At 32.6% G+C, this 26,250-nt stretch overlaps 2 protein-coding genes and 1 long non-coding RNA gene across 8 annotated transcripts; 1 reads left to right on the top strand and 2 right to left on the bottom strand.

Moving 5' to 3' along the window:
- Positions 1 to 47: 47 nt before the first annotated feature.
- Positions 48 to 7,085, bottom strand: LOC118442931 (uncharacterized). Of its 4 annotated transcripts, none has more exons than XR_014982039.1 (4): positions 6,874 to 7,085; positions 1,846 to 2,058; positions 1,655 to 1,767; positions 48 to 529 (listed from the first exon to the last, which is right to left on the bottom strand). It is a non-coding gene; the product is annotated as an uncharacterized LOC118442931 (long non-coding RNA). The 4 variants fall into 4 exon arrangements; XR_014982040.1 differs by having other exon boundaries at positions 6,954 to 7,085; XR_014982042.1 differs by lacking the exon at positions 6,874 to 7,085 and adding an exon at positions 3,307 to 3,578.
- A 464-nt stretch (positions 7,086 to 7,549) lies between these two features.
- On the top strand, positions 7,550 to 22,051 carry fwd (phosphatidylinositol 4-kinase beta fwd). 3 transcript variants are annotated; one of them, XM_035869192.2, is made up of 12 exons: positions 7,550 to 8,351; positions 16,629 to 16,875; positions 17,005 to 17,876; positions 17,973 to 18,156; positions 18,227 to 18,361; positions 18,437 to 18,603; positions 18,679 to 18,809; positions 18,895 to 19,125; positions 19,201 to 19,518; positions 19,595 to 19,971; positions 20,054 to 20,526; positions 20,629 to 22,051. In XM_035869192.2, exons 2-12 carry the CDS (start codon positions 16,691 to 16,693, stop codon positions 20,814 to 20,816), a joined length of 3,261 nt encoding a protein of 1,086 aa, XP_035725085.1. In that variant the 5' UTR covers positions 7,550 to 8,351; positions 16,629 to 16,690; the 3' UTR covers positions 20,817 to 22,051. The 3 variants fall into 3 exon arrangements, with proteins under 3 accessions (XP_035725085.1, XP_035725088.1, XP_035725087.1); XM_035869195.2 differs by having other exon boundaries at positions 7,551 to 8,351; positions 18,039 to 18,156; XM_035869194.2 differs by lacking the exon at positions 7,550 to 8,351 and adding an exon at positions 8,387 to 8,530.
- A 321-nt stretch (positions 22,052 to 22,372) lies between these two features.
- Positions 22,373 to 25,781, bottom strand: LOC118443003 (protein ST7 homolog). The gene is made up of 2 exons (XM_035869379.2): positions 24,949 to 25,781; positions 22,373 to 24,833 (listed from the first exon to the last, which is right to left on the bottom strand). Exons 1-2 carry the CDS (start codon positions 25,373 to 25,375, stop codon positions 23,710 to 23,712), a joined length of 1,551 nt encoding a protein of 516 aa, XP_035725272.1. The 5' UTR covers positions 25,376 to 25,781; the 3' UTR covers positions 22,373 to 23,709.
- Positions 25,782 to 26,250: the final 469 nt, after the last annotated feature.

Genomic DNA, 26,250 nt, shown 5'->3' with positions numbered 1-26,250 from the left:
TTCCTTATAATAACAATCTTATTTATTACATTTATTATAAAAGCCAGACTAACATATAACTTCTTAAATTCGTATTCTTAACTTTATGATTCTATAATATAACTAATTATAAAAATATTTATGCTCTGATTACATAGGATATAAACATTAAAAAATCGAACACGTTTAATTCCTGTACACATGTTCAAAGCGGAAATCAGACATTTGGCTTCATCCAGTCAAGTTGATTCATTTCCATCTTGCTTGTATTTACAATTGTATTAAGAATGGATCGTATCGTATTATACGTTAGTAGTTTATACAACGAACGGTTTTCCAAGCACGTAATGCGTACTTTATGAAAGGGAACTGATCGATACTCCACTATGTTCGTATTGCATGCAGGTAAACCGTTACCCGATCGCGATCGATGTCTCGGTATGTGCAACATAGTTTCATTTGCATAGGACTGCAATGTATTCATACTTTCATACGAGTTATTGTTGTCGTCGTCGTCGTCGTCGTCGTCATCTTCGTCGTCGTTGTCGTCCTATCATTATTGCACCATAGACGTTGATTATCAAAACAGGAAAACAAAAAGAAAAAGATATAACAATAAGAGGAAATGGAATTGGTAAATTTAAAGGAAAAAGGTTCGAAGAGCTTATTTAATTAAATTCTATTTCATTCGGTAATTGGCTCAAATATAAACACGATTTTACATTGAATCGTTTGTCTTATCGTTGGTGATAATTGAAAAAAAAATTTTTATCTTTATTTTTCTATCTTTTTGTCTTTCTTTCTTTTTTATTTTTATTTCTTTTTTTTCCTTACCAAGTCGTTAATTTTATACAAAGAGGAAATCATTTTATTCTTTCATTTGAATACTTAGAATATACGATTACGTAGTACCACATGGAAATTCATTCATTTGACGCCCAGCACGCGTACACTTGTGAACGTATATCGTAAAACATCCATAAAAGGTAACGTGTGGAGAGGAAAGGGAGGTGCATCATTCACGAGCTGTCCTTATCTGTAAGGCTGAGTACTACAAAGCTCGTTAGGATACGATAAACACCGGAAGCTAAACAGATCTGTCTGTATAGGCCATGGATTCTTGTCACGCATTTTCCATACATCTTTCCATTAGACTCTTACATACTCGCGTGGCTCACAGGATGCAACATGTTTATAAAATATATTATTTTCAAATTGTAAAGAAACTGTCTTTCCAATCGGATAATATACAACACGTGTAATCGTATCGATTTAATTAAACGTCTACTATTTAGACATCTGATTTGACAAGAACTGTTATACTCTTGTATATATAGATATTTTATAAAGAACAAAGAAGTTTTCTACAAGAGAAACAATAATTATAATTTTTTATAATAAATTCATGATAACAACGAGATTAAATCCATGACGTTGCAAAATTACAACATATATGTACTAATAAATTATAGTTTAATGTAACATATATGTAACAATAAGTTTTTCGTTTTTAAAAATTACGGTAATATCGTTTTATTTTTTTATTAAAAATTAAAAAAAAAAAAAGGATTAAGATAGGATATCAGAGTGGATCTTGCGATTATTTGGAGAATCTTACTTTTTTCCTTGGCATCCAACCAAACATTCTCCAGGTTACATGTAATACAAATAGTACCTTAACATGTCCTCATTCTGCATGCACAGTAGCCACCTCTTTCACGTGGATCACCATGCGTGTAATTCAATTTCAGAAGGCATTGGAGCGGTCATATCTTTCCATAAGTTAACCTGCAACATATCATACTAATAGATGACATCTTCACCTCGTTGTTCACAATACACATTATACAGTACGTAACAGCATACGTAGAAGATGGAGGAGTTTTCTCTCTCTCTCTTTCTCTTTTCCTTCAAGTAATATGCGATCGAACATGCTTTCTTTCTAGTCTTATCGTAGAAGAACAGTCAAGAAGACTTCAAAGTGATGGAAATCGATTATATCGAAAGACAAACGCGCCAAGTCTGTTGCTTCATTTTCCAAATCGATTGTCAACGAGGTTCCTTGCGTTCGCAATTGTACTGTAATGTAATCAGGAAGTTTAAAGTTGTAATTAGGAAATATATAAGTTGTAACTGATAAAATGTATTTTTCCAAAAGTATACGTAGTTTTTATATTACGAATTTTTAGATCTAAAAAATTTTTTTAAATTATATAAAACTAACAAAATTTATTCTTTATTTAACATTATTAAATTTTTCAATGGGAAAGATTATTTCAATAGATGAACCATGAACAAAATCTATTTTTTATTTAACATTATTAAGATTTTCAATAAAAAAGATCATGTCAATGGAAACTAAACGCATTTTAATTAAATTACGTCATCATAAATTAAATAACGATATCAAGAAATATATAATGCTTACTTTACGAAAGAGAAATTTAAATTAATAAAAACAGGGACTAACTGGAGTTTTTTCAATAGAAGAAATTTTCCTATGCCTTGACGTGATGTTTAATTATTTTTCCGATAATGAGTCAACGACATTGTGAGAAAAATCGATCGATTATTATCTTTATGTTTATAAATAATACTTTTATCAAATAAGTATAGCTCACGTGGGCGGTCGTTGTACTCATTGCAATGAGAATAAAAAGAAATTTCTACATTCGTGCGTAAGAGACAACGTTGTTTCAGAATTTCTTTGGTATGCGGCAGAAGGTCAAGGATCGTCTAGCCTGGCATGCCAGAGTTCAGCCGGTTATTCGCAACTTCTCATATAAGATTCGAGTATCTTTTAACTTTTAAATGTAATATGCCGATTACATTTATTTTTCTTACATTTTTACATTTCTAATCGCCATTCATTTAAATACGCACAATTATTTTGTAAGTGGGAGTTGGCGCAATCCGAGCATTGAAACAAAAAAAAATATATAAATGAGAGGAAAAAAGAAAATAAAGAAAGAAAAAAATGGGGCGAAATGTCTACATAAACCGTCATAAAATTCCGATTGATCCTAAACTCAATAGACAAACGACATTTGATTTATAGATAAAATACTTCGATCAATTTGATCTATCTTATTATTTTTAAATTGTAATCACACAAGCAACCATAACGTTATTGATCTAAATATGCAGATTTGTATATTAGGTCTTAGAAGGTCAATCGTGATAACGTCATATGAATTATCATTATTTTTGTAACAAATAGATAACAATAACTTTCATAAGATCGATCAATTTTTCTTTCTCTATAACATTTTCACATCAGTAGATCTTTGAAATGGCACTGTATCCATCGAATCGTTCAGTACCTACTCTAAGAAATTCTATTATACGTGAAAAAAGAGATTGAAGAATCTAAGAGTATTTAGGTAGCCATCTTTCTTGTGGTTGATCGCCCAAGTGCTCTCCTAAGCTAGCACCTTGTGTATACGAGAGGAGGTCAAGGATTCGTGACACGTTTTTTCATCCGCGATTCCACATTCCGTACTGCACACACCGGTGGCCGTTACGATATAACGGCCTTCCTCGTTGCTCAACTATGGCCGCGTTTCAGCTAATACTCTTGACGAGTCTCCTTGTTACGTAAAAAGGATGTGATAAGTATACGTACATATATATATATATATATATATATATATATATATATATACTTCATTACCTAGCCTTTTTTTTTAATCTTTCAGTTATTTCCTAAAAAAAATTATAAAAAAAATCAATGAATTGTTATACAATGTGAGAAAAATATAAATTTGATGTGATAGACCAAAAAAAAAATAGCTTTAATCGGAAGAGATCGAGGAAGGAGATAAAGCTTTTAACAGCCCCTCGTAAAATTATTCCGAGAGAGACAGAAAGAGAAAAAGAGAGAGTGAGAAAGAGAGGGAAAGAGAGAGAAGGAAAATCATTATTGCAACTTGAAGGTCGAGGTATGACTATTTCTCGAATAATCGAATATCGCCAGACGTACCGATTCTTCGTAAAGCATTGAACTATATTTAACTGTTCAATATATAATCAGTGTTCGATAATAAACGAAAGCGCTATAGTACATTGAGGTTTCGATGTTATCATTCACTTCGATGATACTAATCCAAACTTATTAATGCATCTCGACGACGCTATCACGTATAGTAACATAGCTAATGCAATTCTGTTGTAATTAAATTTGGTTGGTCTAATACAGCTCGATAGTATGTAATTAGAAGTGATATTGATTGAGCAATCAATACATCTCACACGATAATCAAATAATTCTTGTACAACTGCGATGTTTCATTGGTTTCCCATTAATCTAATTACTCATTTCTATTATTTCTTTTTTCTTTTTTTTTTTCTTTTTTTGTTTCCTTTTATTATGAAAATACGTACACTCTTAAGAGTTCTATTATAGTTCATTAACTAGTCGAAGTAAATCGTGCGAGGTATTTCACGTATAATCATAAAACGAGAAACTATCGATTCCGAGAATATTACATTGGTATAACAACAACTTGCATATTCAACGGGCTATGAAACGTCCTTCTACGCTGGCTTAACGACTTTTGCACTTCGTGCTCTCTGAGTGACTAATAATAAGATCTTTCGAAGAAGATCCGCAGATAGAAAGAATCGAAGGACATATTATGCATTTTGTCTAAATTTGTCGATACTCTAATCCAAATAAGAAATAATACAAAGAGAGAGAGAGAGAAATTTTATTCTCTAAATCGATAATAAATAAAGGCGAATATTTATCATGTCCCATCCATTTTTATACGAGAAACTCAATATTTTTTATAATTTTAGAATTCCCTTGACTCAAATTATCATAATTTACAAAGTATAGTTAGAACGTTGAAATCAAAAATAATCAGTTCTTGACTCGATAATAACAGAATTCTTAGCGAACCACTTGAAAATTCCGAGGGTCGTCAACGAACATTAAGCGTGCAAATTCTCATAGGCGCAGTTTACTTTTATAGATAGGTAGAAAGCGTATAAAATTACAGGAAGCATCAACGACTGACTGGTTTTACGAGAAAGAGAGAGAAAGAAAGAATAAGAGAGGAAAGAGAGAGAGAGAGAGAGAGAGAGAGAGAGAAAGAGAGAGAGAGAGAAGATAGATGAGAGGGATAGGAAAGGGTGTTCATGGGCAGTCGACTTCTCAAAAAAAAATTCAACGTCCGCATCTCTCTTTTTTTTATGCATCATGCATATTTAACATTATTATTCCCTAAACTAAACTTCTACAGTCGAAATTGCGTAATAGCAAGTTAACGAGCCATAAAGCAGATACGAGTACGAAGCTATATAAGTATACTTTGTTGTCTCTCTTATCTATTAACAATTACCGCAACGACAAGTATTAGCAAGAATTATTATTATTTGATATACGTATTTGCAATCAACGTAACCTTTTTTATTATTACTATGCGCATGAATTTATAAATAAGTCGAAACAATAATCCACTACATGTTCGGTCGCAAATTTGATTAGCCTCATATATGAGAGTTGAATTAAATTGACGAAAACTTTTTCATACCAACCTCGTGAAAGAAACAATATTAGATATTAATCAAAATAAATTTTCGAACGCATGATTTTATCGATCTATTTTTATATTATAAAATCGATATATTTTTAATGAGTCCTATAATGAGAGAATAAGGAATAATAACAAATAAAATTTGTTTATTACATGCATATGCATCTATTATCGTTTACATGAAACGAAAAAAATATGCGTAAAATCAAACTTCTTTTTTTAAAGAGGAAAAAAGAGAAAAAAAGATTAACGATAATCGTTGTACGACTTAAAAGGAAACGGGTAGTCATAAAATCGGCGCGAACCAATTTCGTTGCGACATACATATGTGATGAATTGACACCTGCATGATTCCATGTTTATACATATATATATACGTGTGTGTGTGTGTACGTATACGTAGGTATCGTGTACTTTCTAGTTAATTATCGTAACGTGCCGTGAGCGAACAGCTGTTTGGCGTATACCTACGTTACGCACGTGGTAGTGCAAAATTCTGATATATCGTATTTTGTCGAATATTTTAAATGTAAATCGTACTCGTTCTTATCGAAATGCGTATTTAAAAAAAAAATCGAAATTATTATAAAAACATTTTCATTGCATGAATATTAACGACATTCTATTTGATTTCATCAAGATGATCTATAGATATATATTTGATAATAGTTCTAACGGTCTCGAAAAATAAAGTCGAACTCGAAGAGAAATGCGGGTATGCTGGAAAGTAAAAAGAGCTTACTAAGAAGGCATATAATTTCGAAACAAAGAACTCTATATTTGCTTTTTGTCGACGACGCTTTATCAGATTTGTGGATGTTTTTTCGGAAAAGAATTTGAAAACTATATCGAAAATATGTAAGTTAACATCATACGACGAAAATAGATCGATTTCTTTATTATACGTGACAATGAGATTCACTTAAGAACGATTGAAATTTGAAAGAAAACATTTGTTCGATATTATTGGTAAAATTGAATCGAGATTAAGCTTAATAATGTAACATAAATTGTTAATACGGAAGATGTTTGTTGATTGTTTTAAAAAGAAAAGAAAAACGAAGAATTGTAAAATGTCTAAAAGAATTCGTTTGCCGGCATCTTTCATCTCTCATTATTCTTCTGCCGCCTTTTTTCGAAACTATAACTTTCGATCGGAGTTAGCGGGGAATGTGAGTGAAGTGTAAACGCGGCATAAGGCAGTTACGAAGCTCTCAGTCGTGTTCGGTACAGCTGCACTCATAGCGCAACGCGACCTTTCCCGTACAAACACCCAACGAGAATCGTTGCCAACTTAAGGCGAATAGAGAGAAATAATATAAGAGAAAGAGACAAAAAGATAGAGCGAGTATACCCCAACTGCGTACGCCCCACGCGAAAAACGGGCGGACGAAGCCCTGCCGTGGACCACCCACGCGTCGTTGTTACACCTACACATATGTCTATCCCGATTCGATATGTATTCCCGAGCGTATACTCCTTTAAGCGTTTCTTCTATGCGATTTTTCCATTCTCTCGTAGATCGGAATAAAATGCTGCACAGTCACATATGTGACATCCCATGCGATCGCTCTCCTACTGTTTTACATTATTATCTCGTTAATTTGCATCGGTACAAGGCATTTACATGTTTTCAGTAACGTAACATTGTTATATATTTCTTTGAATAACATTGCAGTTTTATCTTTTCCTTTTTTTTTCTTTGAAAAATTTGAAAAAAAAAAAAAAGAAACTTTTCCGAACAGTACCATTTCTTTATTGTATTTATCTCGAAATAAAAATAGAATATATTTTAAAATCCAAAAATAATTCTTTCAATAAAGATCATAATTAATACTTTAGTAAATTAGTTTCGAATTACACCGAAGAGTCGAGAAGAAAAAATCATAACACGGAACACAAAAGACAATTCGCGTGCGCGGTCTAGTGGGAAGAAGAAACAAGTAAGCCGGGTACAGGAATAAACTCGTACAGCCCTGGTATTCGGTATCGTTCGGGCCGTAAGAAGGCGACCGTTCGGTTGGTAGCAGTGGCGCCGTGCCAGTCGGTGCATCGTGCGGCGCGAGCAGTCGAGCCTGGCGAGGTCGTCTCTCGCGTCGCCTTTCTCGTGTCTCTCTCTCTCTTGCTCGGTGGTCACACAACTACACAACGTTCTTCGCGTAGAACGCATAATACTTGAAACTTGTGAATTCTACTAGTGAGAAAACATTTAAAAGAGAAGTTCCAAAGTTTTTCGAAGAGGAAGAAGAAAAAAACAGAAAAGAAAAAAAGAAAGAGGGAAAATCATATATATATATACAATATATATATATACATATACATCATGTATGTATGTATATATACATGTACGCATACATATAGGTAAAAAGAAAGAGATAGAGGTAGATAGAGAGAAAGAGAAAGAACTCGGGAAAAGTCGTGAGTGGTTCGTGCGTTCGAAATGTACGTGGTGTGAGGCTATGAAGAAGAAACGAGGATCAGTGTTGGAAGAAGTCACCGTTGTCGTTGTTGGGCGTAGCCGGGCGTCGCGCGAAATTGCTTGAAAGCGGCCTCTCCTACGCTCTCAGTGCGTGACAGTACTGGAGCTCTCTGCCATTGGAAAAGGATATGTATCCATCTCTCTTTCACTCGCAACATCGTTACTACAAGCAATACTACTACTATTCATTGGTATCAACTAATATACTCGGATTCTACTTTACCGTCCCTATCTAAAGAGAGACAGACACTGTCGTGGAAGTTTGAGTAAAAAAGTTACACAAGAAATAGTGATCGAAGATTATTATGCCATCGGTGTGATTGTAGCACAAATTTCGGATTCTCGAAAGCGAGGTGAGTTCTTCACCGTCGCCACATCATCGTCATCATTAATGTCGCACCCCATCGTAATGATCATCGACGTTTGTCCGTGTGACATATGTATGTGCGCGCAGCGTGCAAGCTTGCTATATGTTTAGTGAAAGAGACAGAATGAAACATGAATAGAGAAAGGCGCTATCCTTGTTTTATCTGTGAGTAGTATATAAAAAGAAGAAACAAAATACAAGAGAGGTAGAGATTTCACGAATATCTTAGAGAACCCCGTTCTCTGCGATGTGTGAAAGCAGTGTATTCCTTGTGTCGATTTACACACTCATACATAAACATACACACATGATATATACACACGAGTACGCGTATCACTCTTATATATATATACTCGATCGTGCTTCGTAACTTATGTTATTTTGACGAATTGGTATACGTTGGCTATTTTCTAAAAAATATACTTATATTAACATTAATAATAATAATAATTATTATTATTATATTATTATTATATTATATCAAAAAATATAGAATGATTATTTTTTTTTAATCGGAGAAAAAACATAGGGAAACGAATTCGTGAAAATATTTTTTTTCATATACGATTCGTTTAACAGACAGATAGCTCGTAAAACGGTCGATGATACTCCTGTGTTCGTGCAATTTGGAGTTAGCGATAACGCGTGCGGTATTGTTTCGTGTTAATAGATATACGAATGGTAGAAAAGAGATGGGTAGACAGAGAGAGAGTGTGTGTGTAACTGTCATTGTCAAAGTATAGTACTGGTCCCTTCCTACTTCTGCTACTTCTGATGGTAGGGTGGAAAAAGTAGGGGAAAGAGAAATGGCCTGACTTTGAAAACACACGTACTTTTGCTTTTAAAAGTATATTGAGAGTACACATAAGTAAGTCGATAAAAGAAAGAAATTCCTTTTATCGAAGTCGTTTCTTCATCTCTTTCTCTTTTTCTCTTACAAGTTAAATGCAAAGTGAGAGAAACCAGGATGTGTAATACATAGTATGCGTTATACATATGTAGTCCTTGGTTTTGGCTGCCATCGTCGACTTTCTCGAATCGATTTGAACGCGATATATGAGGATACGAAAATTTTAGCCGCGTTCTTTCGAAATTCGTGAAATCCGACGAAATTATTATTTCTTTATTGAAACTTCTTTAATGATAAGGAAGTATAGATTAACGATTATAATAAATTCTTATTATTGAATTTCATTCGATCATTAATAGATGTTATTTGGTTTACATTATGTTACGAAATTATAAGGAAAAAAAAAGAAGAAAAAACAAGAAGGAAAAAAAACAGAACGTACGTTGGTTCCCTTGGCTCCCTTGGCTCTTTGCCAGCTATTTAGAATGACCAGCGAAAATGCGAACGAGGAAGGATTAAATGGGGAGAAGTTAGTCACGTGAGAAACTTCAGTTTGTTTTGTATCGTTTATCTTTCTTCTTTATTCCTCGGATAAAAAGTATAGTATAGATCCTATTAAAGTGTTTTTTTCTCTAATGTGCGTGCATAACGCATATTTCCGTTTTAGTATACTTCGTCTTTCAATGCCATCGCACATGGATCTATATGACGTCAGCTTTGACGTAAACTTGTAAAGGGTTGAAAAAGTCTAATAGAGGGGATGTATCTTTTAAGATCCTGCATGCGGTAAAGCGCGCACCGTCTGCATCCGGGATTAATGTTGATTATATATTGAGCTAAAGCAAATGGTTTAGTTTCAATCTTTTCATTTCTCTTCTTTTTCTTTTTATTATTTTTTTCTCTTTTTTTTCTTCTTTTATTTATTTTTTTTTCTCCATCATCGATTCATTTAAAATTCTTTGTAAGCGGATCATTGGTTTAAAATCATTCATTTAATGGAAATAAATCGATAGATGAATCATGTCAATATTTTCAATTAGATAACGCAAAGATAATTCCATTGATTATCACGTTGTCGAGAAGATTGTAACAATTCTGTCGTATGAAATTTATAAAAAAAAGAAAAAATAATTCATTTGTATAAATAAGAGCGTTTTTATCGCTTTCTAATCATGAACAAGCTTCGAAAGAAATTGAGAGAGAAATAATGTGCCGAATGTTTCGTTTCGAAGTGCAACTGCTTTTTTTTTTTTTTTTTCTTCTTCTGTTCTTTTTTAATAATAATATTTTTATAAATACGAAAAGGAATTTCATCAGACGCGGAAAATTTGAACGATGTATATATTATCAAAATGATCACGTAAATCAATCGTCAATTATTATCCTTTAATAAAAAGTTTTCCTCAATGAGAATCGAAGGTTATGTATATTCTTTATCGATTCTCCAAGATTGTATAAACGTATAACGATATATAGTAAATCTATTTTATTTCTTGTTTTTCTTGCATAATGCATATTCTATCATTTATTAAACTGACCAATGAGCGATCAAACAAAGCACTGCAAATTGATTGATTAACTCTCTTTGACCAATCGGTTCTCAACGTTGACATATCAGATTTATTAATAATATACGGAAAAAAGGAATATATGTATATGTATATTTCAAATAGCAATGTTAGAAAAGCATAAGTCAGAAAGGATTAAGATCGGACTTCATTTTCTACGCTTGAAAGGTTTAGAGAAGAAGGTACGATGTACGTTAGCCGACAGACGAATTCCATGAAATCAGAAGAGTCGATCGGGTGGAGTTCTCACGGGAATAGGAAGGGAAGAGTTTCATGGAGAATCATGAGCCCTTAAGACGCCGGTGAAGGCGGCCCTTCGTTCTCTCACTGCGCTGCTTTTACTCCCTGGCACACCCCAGAAACGGCACCGCGAGAGAGTCAGTCACGCGTGAACGTTGCCGGCGAAAAAGCTGTGCAAGAAAGAGACGGAATGAGCTTCGCTAGAGATAAATAGATGTGGCGAGCGAGTGAGTGAGTGAGTAAGCGAGCGAGCGAGCTAGCGAGAAAAAGAGAGAAACAGAGTGAGAGGAACCGGCCGAAGCGGCGCTCGATCTCGCTCGGCTATCCTCGACTGCCTTTACTTTTCTCATGCGAACGTTCGTTCGTTCGTTCGTTCGTTCGTTCGTTCGTTCGTTCGTTCGTACATACGTACGTTCGTTCGTCTGCGACGTGATGCGTCGAACGTATCATCCTTTTCATTTTGATTTTATCTCGTATTTCAATCGTTTCATGCAATTTCTTTTGGAAAGGTCACACTCTCTCGCAGGACATTGAAAAACTTTCACATTGTATGAATTATTTTTCCATTCAATGATATTCGATCATTTTATAAATGATAAAAAAAAAAAAGAGGGAGGGAATAAATATGAATTTCTAATCGTCAAAGACGAATCCATCCTTTCATGCTTACGTTTTAAAACAAACGTCCTTGGTATTAAACGATATCGAGCACGTTTCTTCAACGCATTCCCCCTCGATTGCGAAGTCTCTTTATATATCAGATTAACGCGATCGTACTCGTTTCGCGCGATAAAGTATGTCGACTCGTAAAATTGCGCGGGCAAAGAGATACCAGTTTGAAAGGTGTTTAGGCGGCGTAAACTTTAAACGTTCGCACGTTCACGTCCTAATTTCAAGAATCGTAGGTGGTTTGTACAAGTGTTTTATCATATATCACGGTTTTACTCATACATACATATATAGATTGAATTATGCGTCCTTCTGACTTGAATGGACCTCGTGATTATGATCGTGTGGTTAAGTCGAGTCAATCAGATATACATACGCTTAGGTTACGTGTTTTGTCAGGAATGTGTTCCCTGTAATTCGGAGAATATAGCTTATCGATATCTGTGAATTAGACTTAAATACATCAATACATATATCCATGTATACATATATATATATATGTGTGTGTGTGTGTATATATATATGCTATACATATTCATTATTTTCTTATTCGCCCAATGTCTATTCATTTTGTTATGACTAAATATTTATAATAGATAATAGATCGTTTCTTCATTATCCTTTACATATGTAATAATAATGTGACTAAATACGACCCAAAGAAGTATTATTATCATTCTAAAAGTTAATCACAACTCATAAAAGTATATTATTTTCCATGATTTAATATATACGTAAATTATTTTCTTATCACGAATGCTAACAGCTTTACTACTACCATTCTTCTTATCGATTTGGTCTTATTTTAAATATCATTCAAAGACTGTATTACAATGATAAATGTCGTTAAAATAAGCAAAATAGAAATTCACGCGAGTGACATTCATTCGGATCGAAATATATGCTAGAGATCAAAGTGCGCATGCATGAAGCAAAGCACACGATGGTTATTTTTTTCTTCTTTCTCTCTCTCTCTCTATACCAATCACGTACCACAATCATGATTGACGCTAATTCGTCGGGATCGAACTTTTGTCAATCAAGGAACACAAAATGAGAATTACGCTGCCCGTGTCCTCCAGACTGATTTCTCGCTCTTTTTTTTTTTTTTTTTTTATTCTCTCTCCCCATCTCTTTTTTTTCATCGTCCCTGCCTTCTTCCGCCGGAAAGGACGATATTCCGTGAGAAATCGCCGAGGTTCTTTGCAGTCTCTCACGCTTTGTTTCTCTTGCTCTTGATTCGAGATATCGCGAGATCGAGATCAACTTTTCCTATCTTGTTAACTAATAATTTTCTCGAGGAACATGATTACTTATTTTCCCTTCCTTTTTTCTTTTTTTTTTCCTTTTTTTTCTTTTTTTCTTTTTTTTTTCTTTTTTTTTTCTTTTTTTTTTCTTTTTTTTTTTTTATAAATCTGTTTTACACGAGAAACGATGATTGATCGATTTTTTTTTCTTGTTTTTTTCTGGCTTTTCCGTTCTTTACTTTCTTTTTCTCTCTTTTTTTTTTCAAAAGAACCGTTCACAAGCTGTAATTGACAGATCTTTTGACTTTGTGAAGTTTTTAAAAATTTACTATACCATAGTATTTGATCGATATTTAATTTTTTATATTTAAAATAACTTTTCTTGGTAATTACTTTAAACACTATCAAATAACAAAGCTTTGCATGTTCGCTTAATAAATAATTTACTACTTAATTATGTGTATATATATATATATATAAAACTATGTATCATATATAAAAAAATAACTCTGATTACTATATATAGTAAAATAAAGTTGTATTACTTAATTATTAATTATTATTCATTTAAAGTTAATAACAATTTTATGTTACAAATGTAACAAAAGCTACAACTGTAATAATACATTCTACAATATACATTTAAAACATATATTTTATAAAAAAATATTAAACAACAATATATATAAATTTATAAATTTTCTCTACTATTTATTATACGGAGTTAATCACTTTGATAAATGAACGGTTAATTGTGACAGCTATTTAATAATTCTAAATTATTTACAATTAATTTTCACACGCACGAGGAACGATGATTGGTTGATTTATCTTTTCTTTTCTTTTCTTTTCTTTTCTTTTCTTTTCTTTTCTTTTCTTTTCTTTTTATTTTTTTGTTTTTGTTATCGAGTATGTGTATTCCATAGAAAAGAAGTTCAGCGAAAGGGAGAAGGAAGAAGAAGGGAACTGTAAGCAAAGTGAAACTGGTGAAAGCACATGCTCGGCTGGACGCGAACATTCGAGTTTAACACATCGTTTTCGTGAAACTCGACGCTCTTTTGCGTTTCACGGAAGAGTCTGATAGTTTTGTAAGAAACTCTACGAAACGCGTTTCTTAAGACGGTCTCAAGAAATGAACTGCTTTGTCCAATATGAAGGAATACGATGTTTTCTCTTTTTTTAAATTTACCGCATCAGAATGGATGAAGTTAAGAAGTTTACGAGAATGAGGTTAAAGGAAAGGGTTACTTTTTTTTATTTCTTTTTTATTCATTTATTTCTTTCTTTTTTTTTAGGTTATAAATCGAATTTTCACAGAGACGTATAAAAAAGATATTATGCAATTAAATAAATATGAAATAATAGTATGAGAAAAAAGAAATAGGAGAGATTGAGAGATCCGCTTGCATGATAACCGAATACGGATGCATCGTATTCGGTATCATTTATATTTGTTCTGCAATACTAGATTTCAAGAATAGTATTATTCAGCCATAAAGATTACGTTAAATCATAAAATCATTACATCTAAAAAAAATCTCTCTTACTGTGATTTTATTATGAACTTTTTTCATGTTATATACAAAAATTTACATGTAACTTTGCTTATTCGTTATTCGATGAATATCATCAAGAGAAATATTTGAAGACAATCATAATGAATAAATTCTTGAAAAACCTTATGACGAATGATGATCAATTGTGTTAACACGCATGTGAACACAGTTAATTTGATTAAAGATTCAAAGTTCTGGCAGTTAGCCAAAATTTAAAATCTTTAATCAAATTAAGTACCAAGCGTAAGTGGATAAATTATATACTTCAGAAAATTGGTCTTATCGAGAAAAAAAAGTTCATTAACTTATTTAAAGGGCTACGGGGGGTTTGTTTTCGTCGTATTGATCGAAGACGACATCTGTATATTCAATTGACCTTGACAGAAGCAAATTCTCTAGAGTGCATAACAAATCTAATCGTTGTAGAATGATCGTGGGCGTCACTCGTTTGAAGAATTTTATCTAATTTTTTTTTTACGATTAATTAATATTGAAATCTATAGAGAGAGAAAAAATAATTTCGAAAGTGTTGGTATTGTAGCGTGCACGAACGTATATGAACTAAAATTTATTTGATGGAAGACATCGAAGAAATGATTTAAATCATAGATCATTCCCTCGTAGAAATAGGTGTTAATTGTATGATTGAGCTCGAGGAGACAGTAAAATAGAATGAAACGTTGATTGGATCTAATCTTTAACTAACATAGAATCGACGTTTCACTTACCTACCGGAAATGGTTCTCGACTTGTGTTGAAATGTTTGGAACGATTATGTGTCTCCTTTCATTACGATAATATAATGTTCATTTTCTCTTCATCTTATTTCTTTTTCTTGCTTTTTTCTTTTCTTTTATTTTTTTTTATCATTATTACTATTATAAGCTTTACGAAACTGTAAATATTTTTTTGGTAACGATAACGATTCTACACAATCTCATTTTCGAAACTTCCTAATAGTCGACCAATGGTAATACGTTTCTTTTCCTTCTATTAATATCTTTTATCACGTCGCTTGTCAGTGATGATATATTAATTTAGATCTTTTTATGTTCTATTATTTTCTATCATTCTTCATTCATAAACATTCATAAAACCTATTTACAGGGATCTTTATGTTTCTCAATCGAATGGTTTCTAGGTTATGAGATTTATCTCTCGCGATCTTTTTCTACGCAATGTTCCTCTTCACACACACGCAAACACATTTTGTCTCGCTCATATTCCCGACTATAAATTTCTCTGGCGCGCCATTTTCAAACAAAGCTTCTACTCGACGATTGTATTCCAAAGTAATGCAATTGCTTAGGTTTTGTTTTTCTCTATTAAATGCCACGGAGATTTCACAATGGTCATGACAAATCAATTTTCATGGGAATTTTAAAACGAATAATGCGATTATTCATTACTTTGTTTTTACGATACTATAAAGTTAACGTTAGTTAAATATATCGAGGATGAAAAAAAAAAAAAAGAAATAAAAGAAAAAGGAAGAAACTAGGATTCCACCCGACTTCAAGACAAAGATTCTCATTTGCCGACGAGTAATTTCTGTTGCTCTTTAAAAGTCTACATAAAATACGTTTCGTTTGCGACGTTTATAAGACTCGTACACGTTCGAGTTTAATTAAAATTGTGCTCTAGAAACGAAGCGTGCCTCACATTCGTCTCGCATCAACAGAACTCGTGTTTTTCCACGAGGAATCGTCTTTTCTCGGAAGATTTTCGTCGTTCGTCGAAAAGCGTCTGTACTTTCTCCGCATATTGCATGCTTCTTGAGAAATATACACGTGTGTGTATATGTATGTACATATGATGTATATATGTATGTATGCATGTGATGTATGTATGTATATATGTATACGTAGATACATATGCAAGTTGTTTAGGCATTCACTGTCAACGTTGGCAGCGAGCAAAGTGTTGCCAAGCAGCCCGTCTTCTTTCGGGTTATGTATATACATTAGAAATGTGTTACGTAAACTAACGAATGTTTCTCTTTAGCACGTTTTTCAATCTGTTAAGATTAATTTCACTGAAATTTCGATCTTGACCGATAATGATTATTAATGTTAAATAATAATATCCTCACATTCCTTATTTTTGTCTTCCTCTTTTTTTATTTTTTTACAGGTGAGCTGTCAACATGAACAGCAGATGACTGTTGGCTGAGCCAGTGCTCGTTTAAGTTTAATATGAGCGAAGTCGTAGCCGTAACAGTGCCTACTGGTGGATCGACGCGCCAGGAAAGCGTGGCACATATCAAAAGGCACAAATTAGCTAACTGTAATGTTCCTCTTGTTCATGGCCGACCAAATCCATCAATCAGCGCTCGCAATAGGCTGACAACTCATCAACGAAATCATAGTTTGGACTTTAGGTACATGAGTTTCTCTATGTTTCTTTCTTAAAATAGTGATAAAGATTATTGCGAGATTGGATAATTGAATCATGAAATTATGATGACAAGCGGGAAACTTTGAGACATTAATTATAATATTTATTATAGGTCAATGGGTATCTTACTTCCACCGGTGCCCCAAGCGGCCGCGACAACGTTAACGCTGCACCATAGAAACAGAAGCCTGGATTCGGCTTTACAACGAATCCCTGAGGTGGACGTTACTCCGAGTCCAGAATGCGAGACGAACCCTACGCCCGTAATTAAGACAACGGTGCCAACCTGCAAGGGACGTAGTCGAGAACGCGAAGATCTCGCTAGTCTTGGATCCGACGACTCTGGTATACTCTGTGGTTCCGACAGCGGTTCTAGTGACGCTGCCAACACAGCTACCAGAGAGTCAAGTGTAGATCATTTGCATAGTAGAGAAAGTCTCGATTCTACTTTGTCACAAACAGGAGATATGGATGGGATTGATGCTGTTGACGGAGAAGACAACAGTGGGGTGTCTGTATCAGTGTCTCCTGTGGAATTAGTGTTACGTAGTGAGTCCTTGCCCGAAAAGAATGGTGATCGTGAACTCTGTAAACTAAAGAATCTCGATAAAACTAATCATGAAACTGAGGAACACTCTGGTATAGTCCTTTGTCCTAAAGAACTTCAAAATCATGAATACCCATGCGAGGAACCTTGTAATAGCATATCTGAGAAAGCTATGGAATATCAGAATTCTTCCTCCGAAGTAGCCATGGTACAAGGAGAATTGGCAGGCGCTGCGATGACTTTATGTTGTGGCACCTCTGCACAACCTGACAAAGAAACTGTAAAAAAACAACCAGAAGTTCAAAGACAAGAGACAGTTCAGCCAAAGCCATCGGAGGGATGTTTACTCAGGTTATTCGAGAGTCAAATATTTGATATGTCTATGGCCATATCCTATCTTTTCAATTCCAAAGAACCAGGTGTTCAGAGTTATCTAGGTAAGTTTTTTAATAGAAATTCTTAATTGATATTTTCTAAATCATATAATTGCCAACTTTTTATGAGAAAATTGATATGAATTTACATACTTTTAGATAAATCTTGCATTATGGATTCTTGCATAGAAACAGAAAATTCACACATATTTAGTATATTTTTAGGTAACAAGATGTTCAGTTTTCCTGATAACGAAGTGGATTTCTATTTGCCACAATTGGTGTTAATGTATATACAACTTCATGATGTTACTGAAGTTCTTTATCCATATCTTGTCCATAGGTAAAAATATATTTTTCATGAATCTATTTGACATATTCCTATTGTATTAACGTTTTTATCTTTTTTACAGATGTAGACAATCGGCCGATTTCTCGTTAAAATGTGCTTGGCTACTAGATGCATACAGCTCTGATGCTCATTTGCCATCCAAAAAGAAGTCTCATGGGACCAAATTAAAAAATCTCATTTTGTCAGATGAACTTAGGTAAGAATTTAAATAGAAAATGCTATGTATTATTAGAATGTATTATAGTACATTTTGAAAATATTATAAATTCAGGCCGAAAGGAAATCTGACACGAAAGCAACGATCTTCCGCGTTGCAAGTTCCTGCTTCGCCGCCATTACCTTTAACACAGAACGTTATGTCACCTAATAAGAAAACTCACCAAAGATCTCAATCGGATGCTACTGGATTGTTCCAAACTTTACGCCGTAGTCATTCCGGTATATATAAAATTTAAATCAAGTTTATATTCAAAAAACATTAAATAAAAATTTATCTATTTGTTTTTTGTAAAGGTACAATAAATAAAGTAAGCCTTGGGGACCTGAGCTCTGGTCGAGCATTTGACAATGGTTGTACCTGTTTTTATTCCTGCCAAGGTGTGGTAAATGATTTAAGAGGTCAAAAAACCGATTGCTTCTGCAATGTAAGTAAATTGGTATTTATAAAAAGCTCAATTAATTTGAATAATACATGATATTGATTATTCTTGTTTTGTTTCATTATAATAGGCACCCCGTCTTGCTCCAGAACTTGAATTTATTCAAGCATTGATATCTATTGGTAAATTACTTGGGACTATTCCAACAAAGGAAAGTAAGACTGTACAGTTGGTAGCAGAACTTAACACTCTTAATTTAAATCTTCCTGCAAGGGTATGGTTGCCTTTGCATAGTACAGTACCGCATCATATTGTAAGAGTCCCTCCACAATATGCTGCTGTGCTTAATAGTAAAGATAAGGTTGATATTTTTAATTCTTATACTTCTATAAATATTTATTTCATATCATTACAGTTGTAAATCTTACAATTTTAGGCACCATATATTATTTATGTCGAAGTATTGGAAGTAGAAGATTTATATACATCACCTGTGCCGACCAAAATTATGGGAAGTTCATTAAGGCATACGAAGTCTGAAGAAAATTTAACTGGTGGTGAACAGTCTAATGTGACGTCATCATCTAATCTGGTTTCTGCTGAAATGCAGCAAAACGTAACAACAGCACTTAGACAGACTCCTGTTAAAAATATCTCTCCATATTCTGTTAAGAATACAGAAATAGCATTTAATTTTCCCGATGACGATCCAAATGATTGTTGGAGTCAAGAAGACGATGAAATCACACAACAGGTAACGTTAGTTATACATGTATGCTTGTTTTCTTCATATTTCTTCATTATTCAACTTTTGTTTTCTATCTCAACAGTATTTACAATTACGTAAGCCCAGAGATAGAGATACGATATCGCAATTAAGTCAAGAATCATCTGATAGTCGAGAACCAGTTTTTGTACCTGGTGATATAAAACGTCGTCTAAGTGAAATGACTGCTACACCTAGTGCAACATTTAACCATGATCCAGAGGATCCATCAGCCGCCGTCCTCAAAGAGCCATGGGAATTAAAGCAGAAACGTATTAGAGCATCCAGTCCATATGGTCATTTAGCTTCTTGGAGACTTCTTGCCGTTATTGTAAAATGTGGGGATGATTTAAGACAAGAACTTCTTGCTTCCCAATTACTTTCAATGTTACAAAAAATTTGGCTGGATGAGAAAATTCCACTTTGGGTTCGACCATACAAGTATGATAAAAATTATTTCTATAAACATTAATTTATGTCTTTTAACAAGTTACAATTCACTGCAACTTCATATAATTTGTAGGATTTTATGTTTATCCAATGATAGTGGATTGATAGAACCAATATTGAACACTGTATCTTTACATCAAATAAAAAAGCACTGTCAGCTGACTCTTCTACAATACTTCGAACGAGAATTTGGTCCTTCAAATTCAGAAGCGTTTATCGTAGCTCAAAAGAACTTCGTGCAAAGTTGTGCTGCTTACTGTCTTATAAGTTATCTCATTCAAGTGAAGGATCGTCACAATGGAAACATTTTACTACATAGCGATGGACACCTAATACATATAGATTTTGGATTCATATTATCAACCTCACCTCGCAATTTGGGATTTGAGACCAGTCCATTTAAATTGACTCCCGAATTTGTTGAAGTGATGGGTGGTAGTCAATCAAAAATTTTTCAACAATTTAAAACTCTCATTCTTCAAGGTTTAATCGCAGCACGAAAGCATATGGAAAAGATTGTTAATCTAGTAGAAATCATGTTATCAGGTAATACTTCTTTAGTAATCAATGCATAATAATCGATACTTTATCTTTGCTCATAAAACATTCCTTTATATAATCTTAATCATTTTTTGTTTCCCGTTATAGGATCTCAACTTCCTTGTTTCCGCAGTGGAGGAGCCGCTACGGTTCAAGGATTGAAAAATAGATTTCATCTTACGCTTACGGAAGACCAATTACGTCGCCATGTTGAAGATTTGGTCGAAGGTAGCATTCATTCTTGGTCTACTAAACTGTATGACCGATATCAGTACTTCGCAAACGGTACTCTTTAATGCCGTAGTGAAGCTTTTCATCCACGCCAGTGTCATAATTTTTTGGCGTCGGAAGATATTTTTATCATGGACAAAGAAGAGAACAGTTGCAAATAATATCAATTTAATAATGTGGGATTTCTTCCACACTTTTAAATACACTTTTCAACATTCCACGAGCACAAAGTACTTTTGAATCTTTTCGATGGTCAAGGAGATATCGTTCCAGTGTGAATAAATTGCTCTCCGGTCCTTTTTTCTTTTTTTGTTTTTCTTTTCTTTTTTCTTTTTCTTTTTTTTTTCTATAAAATTAAATAGTCTAAATCGAATCGCGTTAACTGGATTAGGTCAATTACGTCTGATCTTCGAATTACTTGTCGCTTTGGCAGCCCAGTGTGGTGGGCATGGTAGGTAGATCATTTTAGAAGAAATTTGAGGCATTCGAAATGAGGCATGAATAGATAAAAATCATTTTAGATTAAACTCTTGAGGCATTTGAAACGAAAAGTTTTACGCGAACTACGCTGCTTTAAAGATATTGGATTGTAGCAAATAATAAGTACAGTTAATATATTTATTATAAATGCTATAAAACATTAAATGATAAAGTATTTGTTATGACTATGTTAATTTATGGTAAACAAAACATATTAAGAAAATTGAGAGAAGATGACTATTTCCGTTTAAGAGAATTCAAATTTTAAACGGGAAATAATTTTTGATGTTTACAGTGCCCAGTTAGTTACATAATGTTTACATATGCATATTGTTTTTCGTTCATTGTATTAATACAGCAGTTTATGTAAGCCTCAATTGACAATTACGAGTTATCTACTATCGGTGCAGATCTTATAACATTGAATAAGTGTTGGACTGCTAGATCGTTGTAGCCTATAACAGCGTAATTTGTTAAAGGTGCCTTATTTATAGAGAATGGTGGTTACGATCAAGTCTAAAAATGCAGTGAAGTGATTACAGGGCTGTCTGTCGATGCTACCCTTATAGTGAACTGGACAATTTGTTATTTGTAAATAAACACAATATGTGGACTTTTGTCGGATCGCAAGAAAATAATTCAACCGTTTTGGCAGTAAATAAATCTATCCGGAACGGCATGAATGATGGAAGAAATGATGGAAGAATCATATGTGCCGTTTGAACGTATATGGGCTACACGTAAAAGGCTCAGATACTAACCGAAGACGAATACTCAAAAAAAAATATCTCCTACTTTATAGATCAATATTACTATATATTAATATATATTATATATTATATACTGAAATATATAATATATAATATAAATATATATATATAAATATATATATATAAATATATATATACATATTATATGTAATAATATAATATATATATATACATATTATATGTAATAATATAATATATATATATATATATATATATATATATACATATTATATGTAATAATATATATATATACATATATATATATATATACATATATATATATATATATATATATATATATATACATACATGTAATTGTAACAATCTATTAAGGATAATTCTTATAGTAAAACTTAAGAACCACATTTGAAAAGTTTTTACATGTTCTTATTACGTACATTCATAATTATAATACAAATTGTCTTAGCTATGTGGAAACAATTATTTAATACTATTCCTGCGTTATATCTGTTTTTTCTTTTTTTCGAGTAACTAAATTATAAAGTAAAAAAGTATTGTACATAAAAACAAAAAATTTAAATCAGTTATCATTTAAGGCTAATAGTGGATGAATGTTTGAAACAAAATCAAAGTCATGGTGAGCCAGCCCAGAGTACGAGAGACCTGGGCCCTCTGACTTCCAAGTGTCTTATATCTCTCTCTCCTATCATAACCGTCTCACGATAGACAGGCAGACCAGAGTTGATTCATTTCTCCGATAGTAATCGTTGGTTTTGTTATATTTTAATATAAATTAATTTATAATATAATGAAGAAGTTTTTTTATTCTAAATTTGTCAATACTCGTTGTATTATGTATATTTAATACAATTGTATAAGATCAGATTTATTAAAATTGTATCTATTTCCTTTATGTAACATATAAGCCATGTTTTATCTTAACAATATGCAAAATATGAATATACCTGGTCTTGTTTGTTCTCTCAACTCATTACGAGCTATTGATAATATGAAATATCGAATAAATACGAATGCAATGATATGTACGTGTACTCTAACTATTTGCATATCCTCTTCAATAACTACGCAAGCAAAGTGCGTATAATTAATTGACAACACAACAAATTAAATCATTCATAATTTATCATTGAATAATTCATTGTTCAAAATCGTCCGTATAATTATAATTTTCTTATATAATGCAAAATCTAACAACAATGCAACAAGCATGAATTTCCATCGCATCCTCGCATAATTTAACTGTGTTCAAGCTCTCTTGATAAAAGAAAACAAAATAATAAATTACATCATTTAGTCAATTAAAAAATTAAATATAAAAATATCAAATATACGTATACTGAAGATTAGTAATGAAATTCTTTTTATTAATCATTCTTTTTAATATTTAAAAGCTATTTATATTATGTATTACATAATGTATTTACGGCAGCAAAAAGAAAAATAAGAAACGAAAGTTAAAAAGTGGAAAGTGCCGTAAGCATATCTACTTGTTTTTATTACTTGTACATCGTTTCATTCAAGGTAGATGATTTAATTGACTTACAATGCTAAACAATTAATTCGTACTATAAATACATATATCCAATCATCAGTCATAAAAATGTAATAAGGAAGAAGAGCTGTTCGCGAACATCTAATACGCTTATTTTTAGCGTATCTAACAAAGAAAAAAAGTGTATCATAAATATCACAATAGGTCTTGATTAATAGAGATCATAAGAAAATCTTATATTCTAGAGAGCTGCTGTAATAAATTAGACGGCAAGACAGTTTCTAACTTATCCAAAATATAATAAAATGGATGAGAGAACCAAGCGAGCATCGCTCGTGCGACTACACCCATGGTATCAGGATACTGATGAGTCAACAAAGCTAAGAGTGCTGTAAAGGAGCACAAACCGGCTGTAAATAAAATAAAAAATGGCAATTCTTTTTTCGGATAAACGCTGACGTCATGAAAAGTAGGTAAAAGTTCGCGATCCGCACACTCGGTACATGTTGGATATGGATAAAATAAGTGCCCCCTTTCCAAAGGATACGGTAGCATTCTGAATGTTCCTTCCCATGTACAATGCAACAAATTAAGTGCTCCTTCCATTTGTTTCCAGTGTGCAAGATGGAAAAATGCATAAGCTATAGCTTCTGAATCTCCTCTTTTTAAAACATGCTCAGGTGGTAAAATTAAAGGTTTCATTTCTAATAAATATTTTGGTACATGAGGATTGAATTCTACTGCTCTATGAATAGCATCCACCGCTGACATTTCTGCTGTAGTTAAACCTCTTTTGCTAGCTATATCTGGTGAAAATTTATCAGCTACTAATCTTGCCTTTAATAAAGCAGCTGTGTAGCATATAGTGGCTGACTTTGGTAGACTTATATCATCGTATTTTGCTAAAACAGCTTGAACATCAGCGTATGCTTGCATCTCCAACAAAGCTTCTATTAGATTTTCATGTATATTCAAAACATTCATAATTGGTGGTACTTCCTTTGTTAGGTCCCTGAACATTTTTACTGCTTCTTTCAATTTTCCAAGTTTTCTTGCACACATAGCTAAACGTCTTTTAATATAAATAAGTACATTTGTGTCTCTTCTGTGTATCGCTTCTGCAATGGAACCTTGATGTTGTGTACTTTGAGATTTTCTATAATTATTTTCTGCTACTTTTAAAGCTTGTTTTAAAATCTTTTCTGCTTCTACAATTGTAGTAGCTTCTTCTTCGGCTAGTAAAATATAAGCTGATGCACAATCTGGATTACTTTCTAAAGCACTATGCGCAGCTGTTATTCTGGCTACAGGACTTCGTTCTCTCCAAGCTGTTTGCATAATTTCATATTCAGCTTTACCTATATGATATAATCAATTAATATAAAAACAATATAATATTTACATTTAACTTTTGTCGGCTATTACTTATAACCAGACTTCTATTATGTTCAAACAGACTTTTATTATATTTACCTGTATCACCTTCACAAGTAAAAAAAGTTTGATGGTCTTGAGCTGATAAATTCATATCATAGTATGTTAGCGGTTCTTTGTTAGTCGCCCAAAAAAATCTTTGATATTCTGCACCCCTAAATAAATTTATTGGATTACGCCAAACTTTACATTCAGGAACGTTTTGTTGATTAGAACCATTGGAATTATTCAAACTTGAGTTAGCATTATCAGTTGCAGTATCACCTCCACCAATCCAAGGTGAAATATGATTCAAAGATACTTGTTCGATAAATGAAGTACCATACTTTCTGAAGTACCACCATTCGAATATGAGAATAAGACCAGATATTAATGATGACGTTCCTGTTAATGCTACGTAGAATTTTGGGGTTAGGGTGCTCAGGAACATCGTAGAGTCCCACATACTTGTAAATAAAAGTGCCATTTATAATCTCTCGACGTTGTAGACAAATATTTTTAATTCTGTTGAAACTTTAGAGAGAATATCTTATCGATAATCACATCAATTGCCATACGAAAGAAAACACAGTTGATTTTCTTATAATAAGAAATCTCCCGAAAGGCCTCTCTTCAAGATTTTATTATGTGATTAATAAAATAGGTTTCGCAATTTCTTGTAACGGACTTTAATAACATTAATACATGTTTATGAAGATATAACGTGTAAATATTTTCGTTTGAATCATAAAAGCTCTTTAACTGTTTTCGACATCTGGCACATTTCGATATATAGTAATTTTGCACTGTTGTATTCAATTTCGATTATCGAAAATAGCAATAACGATTATGGCGCATATATAATATATCAATATCTAATAAATCAAATTGTAATTACAATGTTTATATTATATTTATGTTTAAACGAAGACAATCCTGCATTTGTTTTAAATTAAAAAAAAAAAAAAGCGAAGATTTATCATCAAATAAATTTTATATTGATCGACATTAATCGAACGTACGTCAGCCAATCAGAAATAAGTTTTTCTTTTGATCTATGAAAGCATAAAGTTTAATTGGTCGAATATTGTTTTTAAGAGATTTAAATTACGTTATTAAGAATTAAATTTTTATAGGTATTATTGTTCCTGATTTATTAATTAATATTCAAAAATTTAAAGACACATGAAGAAACAAAAAGTAAATATAAGAAAAATTTATAATCACATACTTTTGTAACATTAAAAATAATTTATGAGTTCATATTGTATCTGGAATTTTTAGTAATAATACATATAATGTTTACAAAAGTAATAACACATTTAACGTATGTATACATTTTATTATGTCTATTAATTAATA

The sequence above is a fragment of the Vespa mandarinia genome, chromosome 4 (assembly GCF_050613455.1).
Source record: "Vespa mandarinia isolate Hongniang chromosome 4, ASM5061345v1, whole genome shotgun sequence".
NCBI lineage: Eukaryota > Metazoa > Arthropoda > Insecta > Hymenoptera > Vespidae > Vespa > Vespa mandarinia.
Note: the sequence above shows the minus strand (reverse complement) of the source record. Positions and strands in the feature narration are given on the sequence as shown.

Bases quoted from the DNA above. Each gene is read 5' to 3' on its own strand.
- fwd (XM_035869192.2), top strand. From the start codon at position 16,691: ATGAGCGAAGTCGTAGCCGTAACAGTGCCTACTGGTGGATCGACGCGC. The intron at 19,126-19,200 runs GTTGATATTTTT...TTACAATTTTAG, and splicing joins TGCTTAATAGTAAAGATAAG to GCACCATATATTATTTATGT. The intron at 19,972-20,053 runs GTATGATAAAAA...TATAATTTGTAG, and splicing joins CTTTGGGTTCGACCATACAA to GATTTTATGTTTATCCAATG.
- LOC118443003 (XM_035869379.2), bottom strand. From the start codon at position 25,375: ATGGCACTTTTATTTACAAGTATGTGGGACTCTACGATGTTCCTGAGC. The intron at 24,834-24,948 runs GTAAATATAATA...TATATCATATAG, and splicing joins TACTTGTGAAGGTGATACAG to GTAAAGCTGAATATGAAATT.